Source organism: Babylonia areolata, chromosome 27, assembly GCF_041734735.1.
Source record: "Babylonia areolata isolate BAREFJ2019XMU chromosome 27, ASM4173473v1, whole genome shotgun sequence".
Classification (NCBI taxonomy): Eukaryota; Metazoa; Mollusca; class Gastropoda; order Neogastropoda; family Buccinidae; genus Babylonia; species Babylonia areolata.
This window is the reverse complement of record NC_134902.1, coordinates 2,698,880-2,719,315: the sequence shown is the minus strand read 5'-3', so window position 1 is coordinate 2,719,315 and position 20,436 is coordinate 2,698,880. Positions and strand designations below refer to the sequence as shown.

The 20,436-nt window shown below is 44.4% G+C and overlaps 1 protein-coding gene across 4 annotated transcripts in view; it reads left to right on the top strand.

The window, feature by feature from the left end:
- Nucleotides 1-20,436, top strand: part of LOC143301419 (cytoskeleton-associated protein 5-like) — an 87,449-nt gene that overhangs the window by 48,178 nt on the left and 18,835 nt on the right. For all 4 annotated transcript variants that reach the window (XR_013057780.1, XM_076615700.1, XM_076615699.1 and 1 more), the window contains 13 exons: nt 662-790; nt 1,583-1,777; nt 3,348-3,590; nt 6,028-6,132; nt 7,288-7,437; nt 8,008-8,211; nt 8,927-9,062; nt 10,894-11,087; nt 12,391-12,518; nt 13,550-13,723; nt 14,577-14,697; nt 15,711-15,890; nt 18,216-18,403. Coding sequence is in view for 3 of the 4 variants with exons in the window: in XM_076615700.1 (XP_076471815.1) it covers nt 662-790; nt 1,583-1,777; nt 3,348-3,590; nt 6,028-6,132; nt 7,288-7,437; nt 8,008-8,211; nt 8,927-9,062; nt 10,894-11,087; nt 12,391-12,518; nt 13,550-13,723; nt 14,577-14,697; nt 15,711-15,890; nt 18,216-18,403 (2,147 nt within the window). In the remaining variant the exon portion in view is untranslated. The remainder of the gene's footprint in view (nt 1-661; nt 791-1,582; nt 1,778-3,347; nt 3,591-6,027; nt 6,133-7,287; nt 7,438-8,007; nt 8,212-8,926; nt 9,063-10,893; nt 11,088-12,390; nt 12,519-13,549; nt 13,724-14,576; nt 14,698-15,710; nt 15,891-18,215; nt 18,404-20,436) is intronic.

Here is a 20,436-nt window from a genome sequence, read left to right as displayed (position 1 = left end):
TTGCTACCAGTAGTTTGTGTTTTTAGTGTCTGCCCAGCAGCGAAAGCCTGCTGATCCAATGCCAGCTACGCTGGACAGGACACGTTGTCCACATGACAGACAGCAGGATCCCGAAGATGCTCTTGTATGGCCAGCTGAAGGAAGGCCACCGCGAACTTGGAAGACCCTGCAAGCGCTTCAAGGACACCTTGAAGACCAACCTCAAAGCCTGTGACATAGACATTACTTCCTGGGAAACTGATGCACTTGACTGCTCTCGTTGGAGGATGCTGTGCTCTAGTGGCATAAAGACGTTTAAAAACAAGAGAACGCTGGCCATTAAGGAGAAGCGTGAGTGAAGGAAGCAGGGCTCAACTCCTGGAGACGTTTTCCCTTGCAACAACTGTGGGAAGTGCTGCGCATCCAGAATCGGCCTCTTCTCCCATATGAGGACACAGATAAGCCTGCCTGCCCGACGGGAGACTCCATCATCATCACACATATGACTTTGGGGTATCACAATGACTGTAACTGGTTATGGGGAACATGTACTGGATCCCATCTCATCACTCACAAATAACCAAGTATGACAGGTGCAGGGTATGATAAGAGCGTGGAGCAAAGTGAGCGTTGGTGATCTGTCGTTCACGGTGGGAGGCGTGGCATGTGTTAACGTTTTCAGCCCCAGCTACGGGCGGCAGTGGTGGCGTGCCTCAACCTGTGGGTGGAGCAGACAACTCTGGTGCCCTTTGTGGAGTGTGAGGCCCTGCTGGACGGCCTCAAGACGGAGAACCCCAACGTCAGAGCCGAGGTCTGGTGGCTGCATTTTATACACATATACATTTTACGAATTTTTTTATTTTATTTCTTTATTAAAAGAAAAAAAGTTGTTTTTTCTCTTTTCAAAACCTTTTTTTTATTTCATTGTTTTTTCAATTTCAGTTTTATTTATTTTATTTTCACTTTATTTTGCTTTATTTTCGCTTTACTCTCTTCTCCCCTGCTCAACCCTGTTTCACTCCACTCCACTTTATCATATTTTATTTTATTTCATTTCATTTTGTTTGACTTCATTTGTGTGTGTGTGTGTGTGTGTGTGTGTGTGTGTGTGTGTGTGTTTTCTTGTACTGTACTGTACTGTACTGCACTGTACTGTACTGTACTGTACTGAACTGAACTGAACTGAACTGAACTGAACTGAACTGAACTGTACTGAACTGTACTGAACTGTACACAGTGTACTGTACTGTACTGTATTGTAATGTATAGAAACAATACCATTGGTGAAAACTTCAGTTTGATTAAGTTCTCTTAGGTCAAGATGTTATAACTGAAAAACTCATCTCCAGATGACAGGAGCCTTGTGGTGATCGTGTGTGATCCTTTTCATCTTTCTGAAGCTGTCCCTGTCACTTTTGATGACGACTGTCAGAGAGAATGGTCTTTGGCCTTGAAAGTCTAGGAGGAAAAAATTCCTTTTTAGAAAGGTAAAAAAGTGGTGATGACACTCATAGCCACCCAGTCATTTCAGGGTAAGTGGTGACGACACACACACACACACTCACAACCACCTAGTCATTCTGGGGTACGTGTGACTTGACAGTTGCTGGGGTGGCTGTCGGAGAAGCTGCCCACCCACAAGCTGTTGCCGGCGGAGCTGCGTGACTGCGTGCTGCCCGTGCTGACCTGTCTGGAGGACCGCAGTGCTGACGTGCGCAAGAGGGCTCAGGACGCCATCGTGCCCTTCATGATCCACGTTGGGTACAACACCTTCGTCAAGGTCGCCGGCAAGCTGAAGGTAAGGCTTTTGTCTTGTCCTTGTGTGTGTTGTGGAGGTGTGTGTGTTTGTGAGTTTGGGTTGAAATGTGTGGTGTGGAGGTGTGTCTGTTGGTGTGGTTTGAGAGCGTGTGTAGCTCTGTGTGTGTGTGTGAGTTTGGGTTGAAATGTGTGGTGTGGAGGTGTGTGTGTTGGTGTGGTTTGAGAGCGTGTGGAGGTCTCTGTGTGTTTGTGAGTTTGGGTTGAAATGTGTGGTGTGGGTTGAAATGTGTGGTGTGGAGGTGTGTCTGTTGGTGTGGTTTGAGAGCGTGTGGAGGTCTCTCTGTGAGTGTGGTTAAGATGGCATGCACACATATTTTCTGTATGATATGGATTCCTGTGTTGACATGTGGGCGATGTGTCTTTAATTTCCAATAGTACCAGGGTAACAAGGAATATTGGAGGGGTTTTGGGGGTGGCGGTGCAGAAACAACAAACGTAATTGAAATTGATACACGAACAAGCTCTATAAAGAGTCAGAGAACTTGCCTTCTCTTGTTACGTCTTTGCCAAGGAAGAACAAAGAAGGAAATGTTTGCAGCACTGCCTGTAGTTGGTCGCTTTGACTTTAAACAAGAAGAACAAGAGAGGCAAGGCCTTCAAGACATGTGATAAGTTAGTCCCCTAGCATTGATTACAGAGTAATTTCCCTTTTTTACTATCTGCACCAAAACGTTTGCAAAATAAATAAAAATTCCATGCTTAGCAAAAGAAGTTCCTGTTTGAACAAAAAATGATAATAATGACTCCTCTTGTTGTTGTGTCAGAATAAGAGGTCAAAGTGCCAAGTTTAGAGAATACAAAAAATATAAATATAACAGTAAATGCAGTTTGCATATAATTAGGCTTCTTTTTTAATTTTTTTGTGCCCATCCCAGAGGTGCAATATTGTTTTAAACAAGATGACTGGAAAGAACTGAATTTTTCCTATTTTTATGCCAAATTTGGTGTCAACTGACAAAGTATTTGCAGAGAAAATGTCAATGTTGAAGTTTACCATGGACACACATACACACAGACAACTGAACACCGGGTTAAAACATAGACTCACTTTGTTTACACAAGTGAGTCAAAAATGAGCTAGGCAAAGTGAAAGATGAGATAAGAAGTGAACATAATTTCCTGGAGAGTTAACTCATTGTAGCCCACAGGTACATGCCTGCTACAACCCCCCTGGACCAGCACTGCATGAGAACACTGCAGTAAAAAGACGGGGTGGTTCAGTATAACTGCAAAAATCGATGGAGAACTGTTGGTTAAATTGGCCAGACAAAGCTTCCTTTTCATGCTAGTGGAATTCGTAAATGATTCAGATGTACCGAGCAGAAACAAACAAAATAAGAGCAGTGTATTGGTACGAGAATACTCGTACCTGGTCCACAGGGGAAGTAATCATGGTACCAGTTAACAGTTTGACATGGGAAGTATATGTATCACCAAACATGGAGTATAATACAAACTCCTCCTACCAGTTAACTTGTACTTGGGGTGGAAAGGGTTAAGAAGCAAGAAACCAACTGATGTGCGTGCGTGCGTGGTTGTGTGTCGTTCAGCCTGCCTCCAAAGACCAGGTCCAGCCCCTGTTGGAGAAAGCACGAGGGGAGCTGCCAGCCAAGGCACCACCCCCGAAGAAGAAGGCCGCCGAGCCGCCCAAGGCCGCCTCCAGACCTGTGTCTGCTGTCGATGACGACGACGAGGAAGAGGAAGATAGCAAACCTGCCCCTGCCAAGAAGGCGGAGGCCAAGAATGAAAAGTCTGACCTCAAGTCCAAGGCTGTGGGCAAAGCCAGGGGAAAGGTAGCGTTGTGGGTGTTCCTTGTTCAGTTTTAGCATCTTAACTCACTCAGTACGGCCAGCCCTCTCTTCTCCTCTACACAGACCCCTCGGATGTCCAGTGGGTGTCTCAGTGACCCAACCTTTAGCTTCTGTTGTCAGAATTGTGGTATTCTTTGTCAACATTCACCTCTTCAGTATAAGGGCCTTCCGCTTGCAATATTTTGATGATGGTAATTGGGGTGAAACGCTGTTAACGTCGTCTCTTTCGCCGTTCGTATGGAGAGAGTTAAAGTGAGAGGAGAAGTTCAGATTTTAGTGTCGTGTCACTAAAAGTGGTGTCAGTTAAAGCGTGACTGGGAATCCAGGGCTTTGGGCAAAGCAAGGGGAGAGGTACAGTTTGGAATGTTTTTTCTTTGACGTCTTCTGTGACAAGAAAAGAGGGATGTGTGTGTGTGCGTGTGTGTGTGTGTGTGTGTGTGTGTATTTGCATGTGTGAATACTTGATGTGTGTGGTGTGTGTTTGTGTATTGTGTGTGTCTTTGTGTCTGTGACTGTATGGTTGCGGTGAACTGGGTGAATCAATGCAAGGTGTCGAGTGATTGCTTTCTTTGATTGAGGGAAAACAGAGAGGGGAAGACGATGCGCATGTTGAAAGTGGTGTGCAAAATATTCACGACCAGTGTGTAACAAGGATCCACTTGCGCTCTCTCTTTACTCACTTTTGTCTGTCTTTCTTCTTTAACTTTCTGTCTCTCGCTCTTGTTTTACTCTGTCTCACTCGGTCATTCTGTCTGAATATTTGTCTCTGTTTCTCCCTCTGTATCTGTCTGTCTCTCTTTGTACATCTGTCTCTGTTTCTCTCTCTCTCTCTCTGTCTCATCATGATATTCAGCTGATCAAGAGAGGATGAAAAAATGACTTCTGCTTGGTCTCATTTAGGTTTTGACTATGTTTATAAAGTTTACAGTGGGTCACAGACCAACACACATTTTGTTCTTGTTCTTTGTTTTCCCTGTCTGTCAGTCTGTCTGTCTCACTCTTTGCAAGTTGTCTGTCTATAAGCACAATACAGAGTGTATATATATATATATATATATATATATATATGTACAGTGTGTGGGTGTCTGTAAGCACAGTACACAGTGTGTGTGTCCCCCCAGGCTGTCTGTAAGCACAGTACACAGTGTGTGTGTCCCCCCAGGCTGTCTGTAAGCACAGTGTGTGTGTCCCCCCAGGCTGTCTGTAAGCACAGTGTGTGTGTGTCCCCCCAGGCTGTCTGTAAGCACAGTGTGTGTGTCCCCCCAGGCTGTCTGTAAGCACAGTGTGTGTGTGTGTCCCCCCAGGCTGTCTGTAAGCACAGTGTGTCCCCCCAGACTGTCTGTAAGCACAGTACACAGTATGTGTGTCCCCCCAGGCTGTCTGTAAGCACAGTGTGTGTGTGTCCCCCCAGGCTGTCTGTAAGCACAGTACACAGTGTGTGTGTCCCCCCAGGCTGTCTGTAAGCACAGTGTGTGTGTGTCCCCCCAGGCTGTCTGTAAGCACAGTACACAGTGTGTGTGTCCCCCCAGGCTGTCTGTAAGCACAGTGTGTGTGTCCCCCCAGGCTGTCTGTAAGCACAGTGTGTGTGTGTCCCCAGACTGTCTGTAAGCACAGTGTGTGTGTGTCCCCCCAGGCTGTCTGTAAGCACAGTGTGTGTGTGTCCCCAGACTGTCTGTAAGCACAGTGTGTGTGTCCCCCCAGGCTGTCTGTAAGCACAGTGTGTGTGTGTCCCCCCAGACTGTAAGCACAGTGTGTGTGTCCCCCCAGGCTGTAAGCACAGTGTGTGTGTCCCCCCAGACTGTAAGCACAGTGTGTGTGTCCCCCCAGGCTGTAAGCACAGTGTGTGTGTCCCTCCAGGCTGTAAGCACAGTGTGTGTGTCCCTCCAGGCTGTCTGTAAGCACAGTGTGTGTGTCCCCCCAGACTGTCTGTAAGCACAGTGTGTGTGTGTCCCCCCAGGCTGTCTGTAACCACAGTGTGTGTGTCCCCCCAGACTGTCTGTAAGCACAGTACACAGTGTGTGTGTCCCCCCAGGCTGTCTGTAAGCACAGTGTGTGTGTCCCCAGACTGTCTGTAAGCACAGTGTGTGTGTGTCCCCCCAGGCTGTCTGTAAGCACAGTGTGTGTGTCCCCCCAGACTGTCTGTAAGCACAGTACACAGTGTGTGTGTCCCCCCAGGCTGTCTGTAAGCACAGTGTGTGTGTCCCCAGACTGTCTGTAAGCACAGTGTGTGTGTGTCCCCCCAGGCTGTCTGTAAGCACAGTGTGTGTGTCCCCCCAGGCTGTCTGTAAGCACAGTGTGTGTGTGTCCCCCCAGGCTGTCTGTAAGCACAGTGTGTGTGTCCCCCCAGACTGTCTGTAAGCACAGTGTGTGTGTGTCCCCCCAGGCTGTCTGTAAGCACAGTGTGTGTGTGTCCCCCCAGACTCCAGTGTCCAGCAGCAAGAAGAAGGAGGAAGAGGACACCGGGCCTGTCATGTCCACCACGGTGCCCCTGCAGCAGCGTGTCAAGGATGAGAAGAACATGAAGGTCGGTGTTCACTCTGTGTGTGTCTGTGTGAATGTGTGCGTGTGTTTGAGAGAGAGAGAGAGAGAGGGAGGACAGTCCACCTCTTTACCCTGCAACAGCACGTAAAAGATTATAGGAGAACATGAATGTTAGTGTTGACTCTGTGTGTGTGGTGGGGTGGGGCTGCACTGAAGCAGCGTTCCAGAGAGCAGCTCAAATTTCACACAGAGAAACCAGTTGTTAGTAAAAGTTAAACAATACAATGCAATACAATACAAATGCAACACAACGCAATCATCTGTGTTTATAGGCGGCAACTCCTACGTTCACTCATATGTATGTAGTGGGCTTTTACATGTATGACTGTTTTTGGCCTGCCGTGTAGGCAGCCATACTCTGTTTCTGCAGGGAGTTGGGGGATGGGAGGTGGGGGTGGGGGTGGGGGGTGCATGCAGGATACGTTCTTGTTTCTTTAACCCACCAAATGCTGACATGAATGACAGAATCTCCAACATGCATATTTGATCTGCATGCGTAGGATGTATATATGAAGGGAGTTAGGCACAAGCAGGTCTGTGTGTGTGTGCAGTATGTATATATGAAGGGGGTTAGGCACAAGCAGGTCTGTATGTGTGTGCAGTATGTATATATGAAGGGGGTTAGGCACAAGCAGGTCTGTGTGTGTGTGCGCATGTGTGTGTGTGCGTGTGTGCTCGCGCGCGCGCGCGTGTGTGTGTATGTGTGTGAAAGAGAGAGACAGGTGCTGTGGCTGATCTGCAGGCTTGTGCATAATACATGTAGGGGGTTTAGGCACTAGCAGGTCAGCACATGTAAGTGTGTGTGGGGGTGGGGTGGGTGGGAGGTGGGGTGTGTGTGTGTGTGTGTGTGTGTGTGTGTGTGTGTGGATTTTTATGTGTTTGTGTGATTTTATGTGCGTATGTGCATGTGTGTATGCGTGTGTGTGTGCGTGCGTGTGTGATTTTATGTGTGCGTGTGTGTGTGCATGTGTATGTGCGTGCATGTGATTTTATGTGTGTGTTTTTGTGTGCGCACGCATGTGTGTTTGTGTGTGTGTGTGTGTGCTTGGATATGTGTATGATTGTGTGTGTGTGTGTGTGTGTGTGTGTGTGTGTGTGTGATTTTCTATGTGTGTGTGTGTGTGTGTGTGTGTTTCAGGTGCTGAAGTGGAACTTCATCGAGCTGCGGGGGGAGTATGTGGACCAGCTGAAGGGGCAGATGGAGAAGAACTTCAGTGCTGCCTTCATGGCCCAGCTCTTCCACTCTGACTTCAAGTTCCACATCAAGGCCATCGAGCAGCTCATCACGGTAACTGGATGGATGGGTGGTTTGGTTGGGTTTGAGAGGGGTCAAGTGTTCTTTAGCCCTCAGGATTATATTAAACGTACTGTTGGTATTTCTTCAGAGTGGTCCAGAACCCCCAGTCCTTATACTACAGTTTGTGTGTCTCTCCCTGTGTTGATGGTAGCTTGGATTGGTTGTTGGTGTGTGTGTGTGTGTGTTATTTCATGCTTCCTTTTTTTTTTCTTAAGTCTTTTTCATGTCGGCAAAAAACAAACAAAAAAGTGAATTTTATATAATACATACTCATATTCAGTGTCCAAGCAAAATGATAATGCACTTCTACGCCAGTAGAAGCAAAACATCCAAGTCTAATGAAAGATTCAACTATTTAAAAAAAGTGACCCCCCCGCCCCCCAAGTTAAAATAAAATAAAATAAAAGAAAAACAAAAGAAATAACCATTTACGTTAAAACTATCCAGCAAAGTTAAAAGTCCATGTTAAAACTGTATCCATAAGGGAAAAAAGTTGACTTTCCACCAAGTTATAGCTACTTATAATCCTATTTTATCCCTCTCCTTTCGACCGCTGTGCAGTGCATCGACACCATGGAGAAGGAGACGCTGAACAACCTGGACATGATCCTCAAGTGGTGCTCCATCCGCTTCTTCGACACCAACCCCTCCATGATCAACAAGGCCCTTGACTACCTCCGGCGCCTCTTCACTCACCTCGCAGACCTCGACTTCAGCCTGTCGGACCTGGACGCCAACTCCTTCATACCCTACCTCGTGCTCAAGGTGGGTTGGGGGTGGGGATTGGGGGTGGTGTGGGGTGGGGGGGGGGGGAAGGTGGAACTAAAGCCTGTTTCTTTGAGGGGAAGAAACTAAAGTCTGTTTCTGTGTTTGTGGAGAAAGTAAAGTCTGTTTCTGTGTCTGTGGAGAAAGTAAAGTCTGTTTCTGTGTCTGTGGAGAAACTGAAGTCTGTTTCTGTGTCTGTCTGTGGAGAAACTAAAGTCTGTTTCTGTGTCTGTGGAGAAACTGAAGTCTGTTTCTGTGTCTGTGGAGAAACTAAAGTCTGTTTCTGTGTCTGTGGAGAAACTAAAGTCTGTTTCTGTGTCTGTCTGTGGAGAAACTGAAGTCTGTTTCTGTGTCTGTCTGTGGAGAAACTGAAATCTGTTTCTGTGTCTGTCTGTGGAGAAACTAAAGTCTGTTTCTGTGTCTGTGGAGAAACTGAAGTCTTTCTGTGTCTGTGGAGAAACTAAAGAATGTTTCTTGTGGAGAAAGTAAAGTCTGTTTCTGTGTCTGTGGAGAAAGTAAAGTCTGTTTCTGTGTCTGTGGAAGAATCTAAAGTCTGTTTCTGTGTCTGTTGAGAAACTTGAGTCTGGTTCTGTGTCTGGAGAGAAACTGTAGGGCAGTTCAGGGGGCAGAGGTAAGGCAAATTGAGTGTTGTCATGATGATGGCCCCAGGCGGTGGTGCATATAGCGGTGTCTGTGTGTGTGTGTGTGTGTGCAGGTGGGCGACTCCAAGGACAACGTGCGGCGTGATGTGCGCAACATCTTCAAGCTGATCTGCAAGGTGTACCCGGCCAGCAAGCTCTTCGTCTTCCTGCTGGACGGCCTCAAGTCCAAAAACTCCAAACAGCGCACAGGTCAGCACTGATGGACAGGAGTGTCCAAATGAAAGGAGTTCTGAAGACTACCAGAGATAGGTTTCTGTCTGTCTTTTGATGATACAGAGTTTTCTGTCTTTGGATGATACAGAGTTTTCTGTCCTCAGATGGTATTGAGTTTTCTGTCTGTCGAAAGATAATACTGAGTTTTCCGTCTGTCTGTGGATAATATTTAGCTATCTGTGGATGATACTGAGTTTTCTGTTGGTCTGTGGATGACATTTAGCTATCTGTGGATGATATTGAGTTTTCTGTCTAGTGATGATAGAGAGTTTTATATCTATAGATAATACTAACAATGATAGGGAGTTTTCTGTCTGTCTGTGGATGATATTGAGCTATCTGTGGATGATATTGTGTTTTCTGTCTAAGGATTATATTGAGTTTTCTGTCTGTCTGTGGATGAGATTGAGTTTTATATCTATTCCTGCATGATACTGAGTTTTCTGTCTATGGATAATATTGTTCTGTCTGTCTGGATGTTGTTTAATTTTCTGTCTGTCTGTGGATGATGGTGAGATTTTTCTCTGTTTGTTGATGATAGTAAGATTTTTGTCTATGCTTTGATGATATTGAGTTTTCTATCTGTGGATGATACTGATCTTAAATCTGTCAGTCTGTGGACGATACAGAGAGATCTGTCTATCTGTGGATGATGCTGATCCTTAATTTGTCGGTCTATGGACGATACAGCGATTTCTGTCTATGGATTGACTCTCTTTTGTCTGTCTGTGGTTGATAGTGAGATTTTTGTCTGTCCTTGGATAAAACTGAGTTTTCTGTCTGAGTAATGATTTTAATCAGTACCTTGTGGTAGTGGTTTTGCTCTCTTGTGACCTGACCCATATGAGGATTTCTAGCCACAGATACTTTAGCTTCTGTGAATGGGGTGCATGCTGTCTTACTTTTTCCTGATTAGTGTAAATTTATTAGAATATAGTTTATCATGGATTCTCTTCGTGGATCGTCTGTTCAGTGCTGAACAGAAAAAAACAACAAAAAACAAACAAAGAATAAACAAACAAACAAACAAACTAAAACAAAAGAGCCCCCATTACACTGTAGTATAATTATCAGGCATATTGTTCTTTGGAGACTTTGAGATAAGGTAAGGAAAAGTAGGTAAGGTGTGATAAGGTAAGGAAAGATAGGTAAGGTTTGGTAAGGTAAGGAAAAGTAAGTAGGTAAGGTATGATAAGGTAAGGAAAAGTAGGTAAGTAGGTAAGGTATGGTAAGGTAAGGAAAGGTAGGTAAGGTATGACAAGGTAAGGAAGAGTAGGTAAGGTATGATGAGGTAAGGAAAAGTAGGTAAGTAGGTAAGGTATGATAAGGTAAGGAAAGGTAGGTAAGGTATGATAAGGTAAGGTAGGTACAACTTTTATTGCCTGTAAAATATAAATTATTTGTTTGGCATGAGCACACGTCACATAAAAGATATTCACTGTAATCACTCTTAGGACATGATGATTCCTCTTCAGCTGAGAACGGTCCTTGTTAGGGAATTGTTTATTTAATTAAATCGTACATGTATGGATTCCCAAATGACTGACCTTTTCCACAACTTTTCCTGTAAATGGACTTTCCTCCACCCAAAGCAAAACACCAAAGACAAACTGGAGGGAGGATGGAGGCAAAAGAGAAAAGAAGAAAGGAAAAAAACCCAAAAAAACCCAATGGAAATCAGGGAAGAAATAGGAAGTTGGAGGCTCCACACACAGACAGACACACACACACACACACACACGCGCACGCACGAGAGAGAGAGAGAAACGAAATGAAACGAAATCCCCCCCCTGTATCTGTTTTCCAGAGTGCCTGGAGGAGATGGGGTGTCTGATAGAGCAGTACGGCATCAACATCTGTCAGCCCTCCCCTGCCCAGGCCCTCAAGGCCATTGCCGCTCAGATCTCAGACCGCGACAACGGTGTGCGCAATGCCGCTCTCAACTCGGTCGTCACCGCCTACATGCTGCTCGGGGAAAATGTCTACAAGTTTATTGGTCATGTAAGTGGAGTTTTTTTTATTTTTTTTTATTAATATTTTTTTGTTTAACTTGTTTCTATTCAGTTCAGCATGGTAAGTGATCACATTGATTTGTCTTTTTTGAAAATTTTATTTTATTAAGAAGAGAACAAAGAATTAAATATAATCAAGATAATACTACATACAGTGAGTGGAGTTATTGGTCAAGTGGAGTGATTGGTCATTTTGATGAAGTTATTGGTCTTGTTAGTGGAGTTATTGGTCTTGTTGGTGGCGTTATTGGTCTTGTTTGTGGAGTTATTGGTCATGTGAGTGGAGTTATTGGTCATTTTGATGAAGTAATTGGCCATGTGAGTAGAGTTATTGGTCATGTTGGTGGAGTTATTGGTCATGTTGGTGGAGTTACGGGTCTGGTTGGTGGAGTTACTGGACTTGGTGGCGTTATTGGTTATGAGTGGAGTTATTGGTCATGTGAGTGGAGTTACTGGTCTTGTGAGTGGAGTTATTGGTCTTGTTGGTAGAGTTATTGGTCATGTGAGTGGAGTTACTGGTCTTGTGAGTGGAGTTATTGGTCTTGATGGTGGAGTTATTGGTCATGTGAGTGGAATTATTGGTCATGTGAGTGGAGTTATTAGTCTTGTTGGTGGAGTTATTGGTCTTGTTGGTGGCGTTACTGGACTTGTTGGTGGAGTTACTGGTCTTGTTAGTGGAGTTATTGGTCTTGTTGGTGGCGTTATTGGTCATGTGAGTAGAGTTATTGGTCATTTGTGTGAAGTTATTGGTCATGTGAGTGGAGTTATTAGTCTTTTGAGCGCAGTTATTAGTTTTTTGAGCACAGTTATTGGTTATGTGAATGGAGTTATTGGTCTTGTGAGTGGATTTATTGGTCTTGTTGGTGGAGTTATTGGTCTTGTGAGTGGATTTATTGGTCTTGTTAGTGGATTAATTGGTCATGTGAGTGGAGTTATTAGTCTTTCGAGTGCAGTTATTAGCCTTTTGAGCACAGTTATTGGTCATGTGAGTGGATTTATTGGTCTTGTGAGTAGAGTTATTGGTCTTTTTGGTGGAGTTATTGGCCTTGTGAGTGGAGTTATTGGTCATGTGAGTGGAGTTACTGGTCGTGTGAGTGGAGTTATTGGTCGTGTGAGTGAAATTCACACACACACACACACACACACACACACACACACACACACACACACACACTTACATGCACTCACACACACACACACACACACACACACACACACACACACACACAAAAACCCAGTCATGAGACCCTTGACCTCTAACCTTAATCCCCCCCACGTTGCCATGCCGACAGCTGAAGGAGAAGGACCAGAGTCTCCTGGAGGAGAGGATCAAACGCAGCATGAAGAACAAGCCGGCCTCCAAACCCCTCATGGAGGAGAGGCCCTCCACAGCACCCTCCGCCCCTGCTGCACCCAGGCAGTGAGTTTCAGTTTCAGTTTCAGTAGCTCAAGGAGGCGTCACTGCCTTCGGACAAATCCATATACGCTACACCATATCTGCCAAGCAGATGCCTGACCAGCAGCGTAACCTAACGCGCTTAGTCAGGCCTTGAGAAAAAAAAGAAGAAAAAAAAGGGGTGAATAAATAATAGATAAATACATAAAAAAAATTACTACTACCACTACTAATATGTATAAGGCGCAAAAACTTGATGAAGTCAACTATAAGCATACATGAATAAATAAATAAATAAATAGATAATAATTATAATATAAAAAAGTAGTAGTAGTAATAATAATAATAATAATAATACTGTGAGTGGAAACGAAACAACAGTCAGACTAGGACAGTCAGTGAATGGTTTTACACACAATAAAGACTGCTAACTCTCTTCATACACAGGCTACACAACTTCAGGTTAATGCTGCTTATGTTACCGATTCAGCTAGAACACAGGTAAGTGAAAGCTGAGATACCAGCTGTTACGATTGTATTTTGCTACAGTTGATTGCGGTTTGTTCTGATGTTATGCCAACGTCAAAATTGTTCCGAGGAGTCCATTTTCGACTTCATGGTATGGTGACATGCTTTCCTGTCGTAACATTACCCAGATGCTCTAGACCTATCTATCATGAGGCCAGGGCAGTCACTACCAAACTTGGACTCATGTGATGATGCTCAGCTAATTGCGTGAGTGTTTACATTGAAACAGCACTGAGTGGACCAGTTAGCTTAATTGTAGCAGTTACACCGTGTTGCAGGTAGGCACAAATGTTTGTTTGCCTTGTAGATAAAATGTATGTTTAACTACACATACTTTACCGTGACCCACCAGTGCAAACTCCGGCAGGGAGTTAGATTCCTGTCCTGTGCAAACTACTACCTGCCTGTGGGGAGAAAAGTAGCTACAGCCAGTAACCTCCCGGAAGTAGGTTACCTCCCCTCTGTATCCCTGACTAGCGCCCTCTTTTTCCAGCAGCCATCTTGACTCCTGATCCTATTCCCTCCAGGTCTGGGCTCCAGCGGCCATCGACAGCGATGCCCAAGTCCTCGTCGGCAAACACCCTGAGGAAGGAGTACGCTCTGGACGTGGACACGGAGCCCACAGGGCAGCTCAACATGCCTCAGCTGATCCAGCATGACCTGGAGGACATCTATGAGCCCATCAAGCTGCCCAAGATCAGGTACACACAGTATGGTCACCTCACATCGAGGACCTTGCACTGATGGGTGAAATGTGTGGCAGTATAAAAAAAACTGCCCCAAATCAGGTACACACACATGATGGTGATGATGATGATAATGATACGAGTACTTACATAGCATCTATCCTCTGCCAGACACCAAGCTGTAAGCACTTCACAAACAGTCATTTGCACAACAGGCTGCCTACCTGGGGAAGAGCTGACTAACATCTGCCACTGGGCGCTCATCGTTTGTTTCCTGTGTCATTCAGTCAGGTTTCAGGCACGCACACGTACACACTCATACAGACAACGTGCTGGTCACTTGACATGGAGCGCCTTGTATCGATCAGTAAAATGTTTAGTGGTAAAATTAGAAAATTATTTAAAAAAAAAAGAATGGGTGTGGAAAGGTTGCCCAGTGGTAACACGTCCACCTAGGAAGCAGGAAAATCTGAGGCACAGGTTCCGGTTATCTCCTCCTCCACTACACCCTGAGTGGTGGTCTGGACGCTAGTTGTTCAGATGTGACGATAAACTGAGGTCCTGTGTGCAGCGTGCATTTAGCACATGTAAAAACATCCACGGCAACGAAAGGGCTGTCCCTAGCAAAATGTAGAAAAGTCCACTTTGATAAGTAAATGAATGCGTTTGCAAGCAGGGGAAAAAAAAGGGGTGGGGCTGTCTGTAGTGATGTGGGTTTTATGTGAGTGACATGTTACTACCCCACAATGAAGGCAGCCATACTCCGTGTTTAAAATGTGACTGATTTTACCCTACCATGTAGGCAACCATACTCCGTTTTCAGGGGTTAAAGTGATTCTGATTCCATTCTCTTCTTTGCTGTCCACAGGGCACGGCCCCCATCCCCGATGAGGCATCTGACATCCACAGACGCTGCGGCCACGATTGGCTACGTTATCTCCCAGGTGACCAACACAGACATTGGGGTCAGCGTTCAGGCCCTGGCGCAGGTGGGTAACTGCTGGTGCCTCTGTACTGCCTTGCAAGATTGGTTTTTGTCTTCCTTCAGGTCAAAGTATCATTAAGAAATGTTCATTTTTTTAGAAAAGCTGTAAATACTGTTTGCTTTTTACGATGAAGCAAAGACGGCTGAGATAGCAGAACTGAAAACTGGTGCTGTTTGCCATGTCAGGAAAAAAGTTGAAATGATTTGCTATATAAACTTTCTGTCTTTAATGCAGTTGTTCTGAAAACCGGGGTCCAAGTCATGGGGAAGGCGGTAAGGGAGACGCCTGGACAAAATGTGTTGTCCGAGACAGTCCACCAGAAGTAGGAATTCATGGTGGGAGGTTTGAGCCAAGTCTGAATCTATACACTGACAAAAAGAACAGAAATTTAGTCGAGTGATTTTGCATGACTAAACTAAAAACGCTCAGACTTTGTGAAAGAAAAATGGCATGTTTGTTTTTTGTTTAGTACCGCAATCGATAGAATATTTTGCGACGGGATGCATGTATGATCAAGTTCTGAAAGCAGATCTGTTTCACTGAGAGGTATATATATATATATATATATATATATATATATATATATGTATATATATATATATATGATAGTTGTGTCTGACTATGACCATCAGAACAGCAGAGAAGGCAACTGCTGTTCCGACTATTTGGGCTAGAATTTGATTATAGTGGAGAGTGTCTCTCGGCCAAGAGGGTTTTAGGACAGTCGGCGTTGGGATGGTTCCCAAAAACCAACTAGCCCACAAGGCTGCAGCACTAAGAGCCAGTGCAATTTTGCCTCCTAGTTTGAGAGTCATAGTCCTTCACAAAAGACTAAGCTGTAAATGATTTCCCATTGACTGGAGAAACCATTGATAATACAGCTCTCACTTTGCTGTTGGCCCAAATGTAAACTTATGTCACACATAAGCGGACTGAGGGGTGCAGTTGACCTGTATCATACGCAGACGTTGATGCTGATGGTACATGGTGATGTACGTTGCTGCATGCCCCCGCAGATTGACGAGGTGCTGCGTGACGAGGACCGGGCGGAGGCACTGTCAGGCCACGTGGACAAACTGCTGCTGATGCTGTCGGTGCAGTTCCGCATGGCGCACTCCACGCACATGAGTGACGCACAGGTGCCCCGCACGGAGGTGGTGCGTCTCTACAGGTGTCTGCTCAGCACACTGCTGCAGGTGGGTGTGGTGGGGGGGTTATTTCGTTTGGCTTTTGTATTACTGATTTTTGAAACATCTTTTTTTTATTCTCTGTCTTGATTTTTTTGGTTTGTTTGTTTGTTCCCTGAGTCTGTCTCTTAAGCACATTTCGTTACGCTCCTGTTCAGGCATCTAATAATAATAATAATAATGGTATTTATATAGCGCTGAATCTTGTGCAGAGACAAATCAAAGCGCTTTTGCACCAGTCATTCACACACATGCATAGCTCTAAAACTGGAGAAACTAAAGGCAAGAGGCAGGGAAGGGAGGCTATTTTGGGAAGAGGGGGGTTTTAAGGCCAGACTTGAAAGAGCTGAGTGTGGAGACTTGACAAATTGAAAGGGGAAGTTCATTCCAATTGCAAGGTCCAGAGACAGAGAAAGAACGGCGGCCAACAGATGTGGTGTAGCGTGTATGGGTTTGTCCGAACGATGTGACGCCTCCTAGAGAAACTGAAGGGAACTGAACTCTGTCTCTGGACGTTTCTTGTGTGTCACTTCATTGCCAAGTTTAGATAATACAAAAAATAGAAATATAACAGTAAATGCAGTTTGCATATAATTAGGCTTCATTTTTTTATTTTTTTGTGCCCATCCCAGAGGTGAAATATTGTTTTAAACAAGATGACTGGAAAGAAGTGAATTTTTCCTATTTTTATGCCTAATTTGGTGTCAACTGACAAAGTATTTGCAGAGAAAATGTCAATGTTAAAGTTTACCACGGACACACACACACACACACAGACAACCGAACACCGGATTTACACCGGATTTGTGTAACTTGGTTTACACAAGTGAGTCAAAAATGGTCTTATCAGCTTGATCCCTCGATATCAACAAAAGTCTCCTATGGCGGTGCACTGTGTAGTCAACTAAAGTCTCCTATGGCGGTGCACTGTGTAGTCAACTAAAGTCCCTATGGTGGTGCACTGTGTAGTCAACTAAAGTCCCTATGGCGGTGCACTGTGTAGTCAACTAAAGTCCATATGGCGGTGCACTGTGTAGTCAACTAAAGTCACCTATGGCGGTGCACTGTGTAGTCAACTAAAGTCTCCTATGGCGGTGCACTGTGTAGTCGACTAAAGTCCCTATGGCAGTGCACTGTGTAGTCAACTAAAGTCCCTATGGCGGTGCACTGTGTAGTCAACTAAAGTCCCTATGGCGGTGCACTGTGTAGTCAACTAAAGTCACCTATGGCGGTGCACTGTGTAGTCAACTAAAGTCGTCTATGGCGGTGCACTGTGTAGTCAACTAAAGTCGTCCATGGCGGTGCACTGTGTAGTCAACTAAAGTCTCCTATGGCGGTGTACTGTGTAGTCAACTAAAGTCTCCTATGGCGGTGCACTGTGTAGTCAACTAAAGTCTCCTATGGCGGTGCACTGTGTAGTCGACTAAAGTCCCTATGGCAGTGCACTGTGTAGTCAACTAAAGTCCCTATGGCGGTGCACTGTGTAGTCAACTAAAGTCACCTATGGCGGTGCACTGTGTAGTCAACTAAAGTCGCCTATGGTGGTGCACTGTGTAGTCAACTAAAGTCGTCTATGGCGGTGCACTGTGTAGTCAACTAAAGTCGTCTATGGCGGTGCACTGTGTAGTCAACTAAAGTCTCCTATGGCGGTGTACTGTGTAGTCAACTAAAGTCTCCTATGGCGGTGCACTGTGTAGTCAACTAAAGTCTCCTATGGCGGTGCACTGTGTAGTCGACTAAAGTCCCTATGGCAGTGCACTGTGTAGTCAACTAAAGTCCCTATGGCGGTGCACTGTGTAGTCAACTAAAGTCCCTATGGCGGTGCACTGTGTAGTCAACTAAAGTCGCCTATGGTGGTGCACTGTGTAGTCAACTAAAGTCGTCTATGGCGGTGCACTGTGTAGTCAACTAAAGTCGTCTATGGCGGTGCACTGTGTAGTCAACTAAAGTCTCCTATGGCGGTGTACTGTGTAGTCAACTAAAGTCTCCTATGGCGGTGCACTGTGTAGTCAACTAAAGTCACCTATGGCGGTGCACTGTGTAGTCAACTAAAGTCTCCTATGGCGGTGCACTGTGTAGTCAACTAAAGTCTCCTATGGCGGTGCACTGTGTAGTCAACTAAAGTCTCCTATGGCGGTGCATTGTGTAGTCAACTAAAGTCCCCTATGGCGGTGCACTGTGTAGTCAACTAAAGTCCCCTATGGCGGTGCACTGTGTAGTCAACTAAAGTCCCTATGGCAGTGCACTGTGTAGTCAACTAAAGTCGTCTATGGCGGTGCACTGTGTAGTCAACTAACCCTCACCTCCCCTCCCCTCCCCCCTGCCCCCTGACAGATATTCCAGACGGTCAGCCTGGCGGGGAAGGCGTCGAAGGACGTGCTGCGTGACCTGATGACCAGCCTGGTGACCGTCATGCTGGATGACCGCCTCATGGAGCTGGACGACGGGCCCCAGGTGGTCAGGTCCGTCAACCTGACTGTGGTCAGGATTGTGGAGAAGGCAGACTGCACCAGTATCATGGGGTGAGTTCTGTGGGGGGGTCCTGGGGGAGGGGGGGGGTTAGTTTCGTTTTCTTTGTGATTACTGAATTGGTCATAATGTGGTTTTTGTGTGTGTGGGGTGTGGGTGGGGGGGGGGGTTTCTAGTTTCATTTTCTTTGCGATTACTGAATTGGTCATAATGTGGTGTGTGTGTGTGTGTGTGTGTGTGCTTTTGTAAGTGCGTGTGTGTGTGTGTATTATTACACATTTTTAAAAGTTTAAACTGTCAAAAACCGAGATATTAGAATAAAAAAAATAATTAAAAGCTTTCTCAAATTACTGAATGATGATTGATAATATTAATCTGTTAAAGTTACTAGCTGATAATATTCATACCTGGCGATAAAAGAAATTAAAACATCAACTCTGCAACATTAAAACTATTGGAGGTATATTAACTATGAATTCTATTGGTAATTTTAAACTAAGTACTCTGATAGTGTAACTGATTAAAAAAAGAAATATATATCAGGTGACTCTGACCATGAGCTCTTAGAACTGATGCTGAGAATGTGAGGGTTAAAGGCTGATACCCAGTTTTATAAACTTGTCTATTAAGCTATAGTTGAGTCTTCTTGAAAGTGATGCAGGGGAGACTTAATAGTATACAGGTGAAGTGAATTTTCGACTGAATATTTCATTTTCAAAGTATTAAAAACCTGATTTGAGACCACTTTAACATCTTTGTTCAGAGTCTTAGTTTTGTATAAAGTGGTCATTCAGCCATTTTCTTTGTATTTGTGTCTCCATGGGGGTTTTCTGACAGTAGATGTTCAAAGTTATTTGTCAGCAGCTCTGGAAAAAAAATATGCCAAAGGTTTTTCTCCACCGTATTCCCTTTGCTCTTTTTGTTTGTGGTGTATCGCAAGCAACATTCACACAAAAAATAAAAACAAGTGCAGATTAAATTTTTGTTTATGCACTGAATGTGATTTTATTGAGAAATAATGCAGGACAGGCTGTACAACCTGATCACAAACATCTTTGAAACTAAAATTAGGTCGCACCAGCTGTTGGCTTCATCTGCAAGTTTGGGCTAGTCCCACACTCACACTGCTTTTTTTTTTGTATTTAAATTTTTTTTAACTCCGCCATTGATGGACTTTATAAGATTCCTGGCTTGAACAATAGACATGGTTTATTTCAGCTTCAGTCATACAATATTTGTGTCCAGGAATACAGTGTATTGTGTACTAAAGACATATAACACACATGCAACAGAACGCACCACACTGCAATTTTTTACTTTTAAATCAGACAAATTCAACCAATCATGCAGCATAAATGGTTGCAAAAGATTTGTCCATCATGTGAAAGCAGAATTTAATTACACATACTTAACCGTGACCCAACTAGTGCAGACTCCGGCAGGGGTCTGACATTCCTGTCCTGTGCAAACTACTATCCGCCTATGCGGAGAAAACGAAAGCAACTACGGCCGGAAGTAGGTAACCTCCCCTTTGTCCCGCTAGCTAGCGCCCTTTTTCAGAATTATGCCTGAATGGCTTTGTCAGTGTATGTGTGCTTAACTCTTGACCCCATCTCTAGACCTGCCCCCACCCCTCCCCAAAACAAAAGTACGAAAGCAGCTAAATAATGTATTTATAATCATTTGATACCTCATTAAAAAAAAGAAAAAGATCCAACAGGAAGGTGCCTCTTGAACTCTTTACAGATGAAACATCATCGTATTAACAATTTTCATTATTTACCCATTTTTCCATTGTGAAAATTGCAAAATGGGCCGTTTTTGAATGCAAAAATTGAGAGATTATGAATACTGAGGGAGTTAAAAAAAAGATTAAGCTAAAAGCATGTATTATAGATAAAGTATTTATCAAGTTTTATCTCTGTAGTAAAAGTAGTTTCAATTTTATGCTCATTGAAACATAGCAAATCTTGCTATTTGGTAAAAATATGCCATTTTCAGAAAAATTCAAGAAATTATATCTAAAAAAACCATTGAAGATACATCCTTGAAATTTAACATGGTTTTATATCGTATCAATATCTTT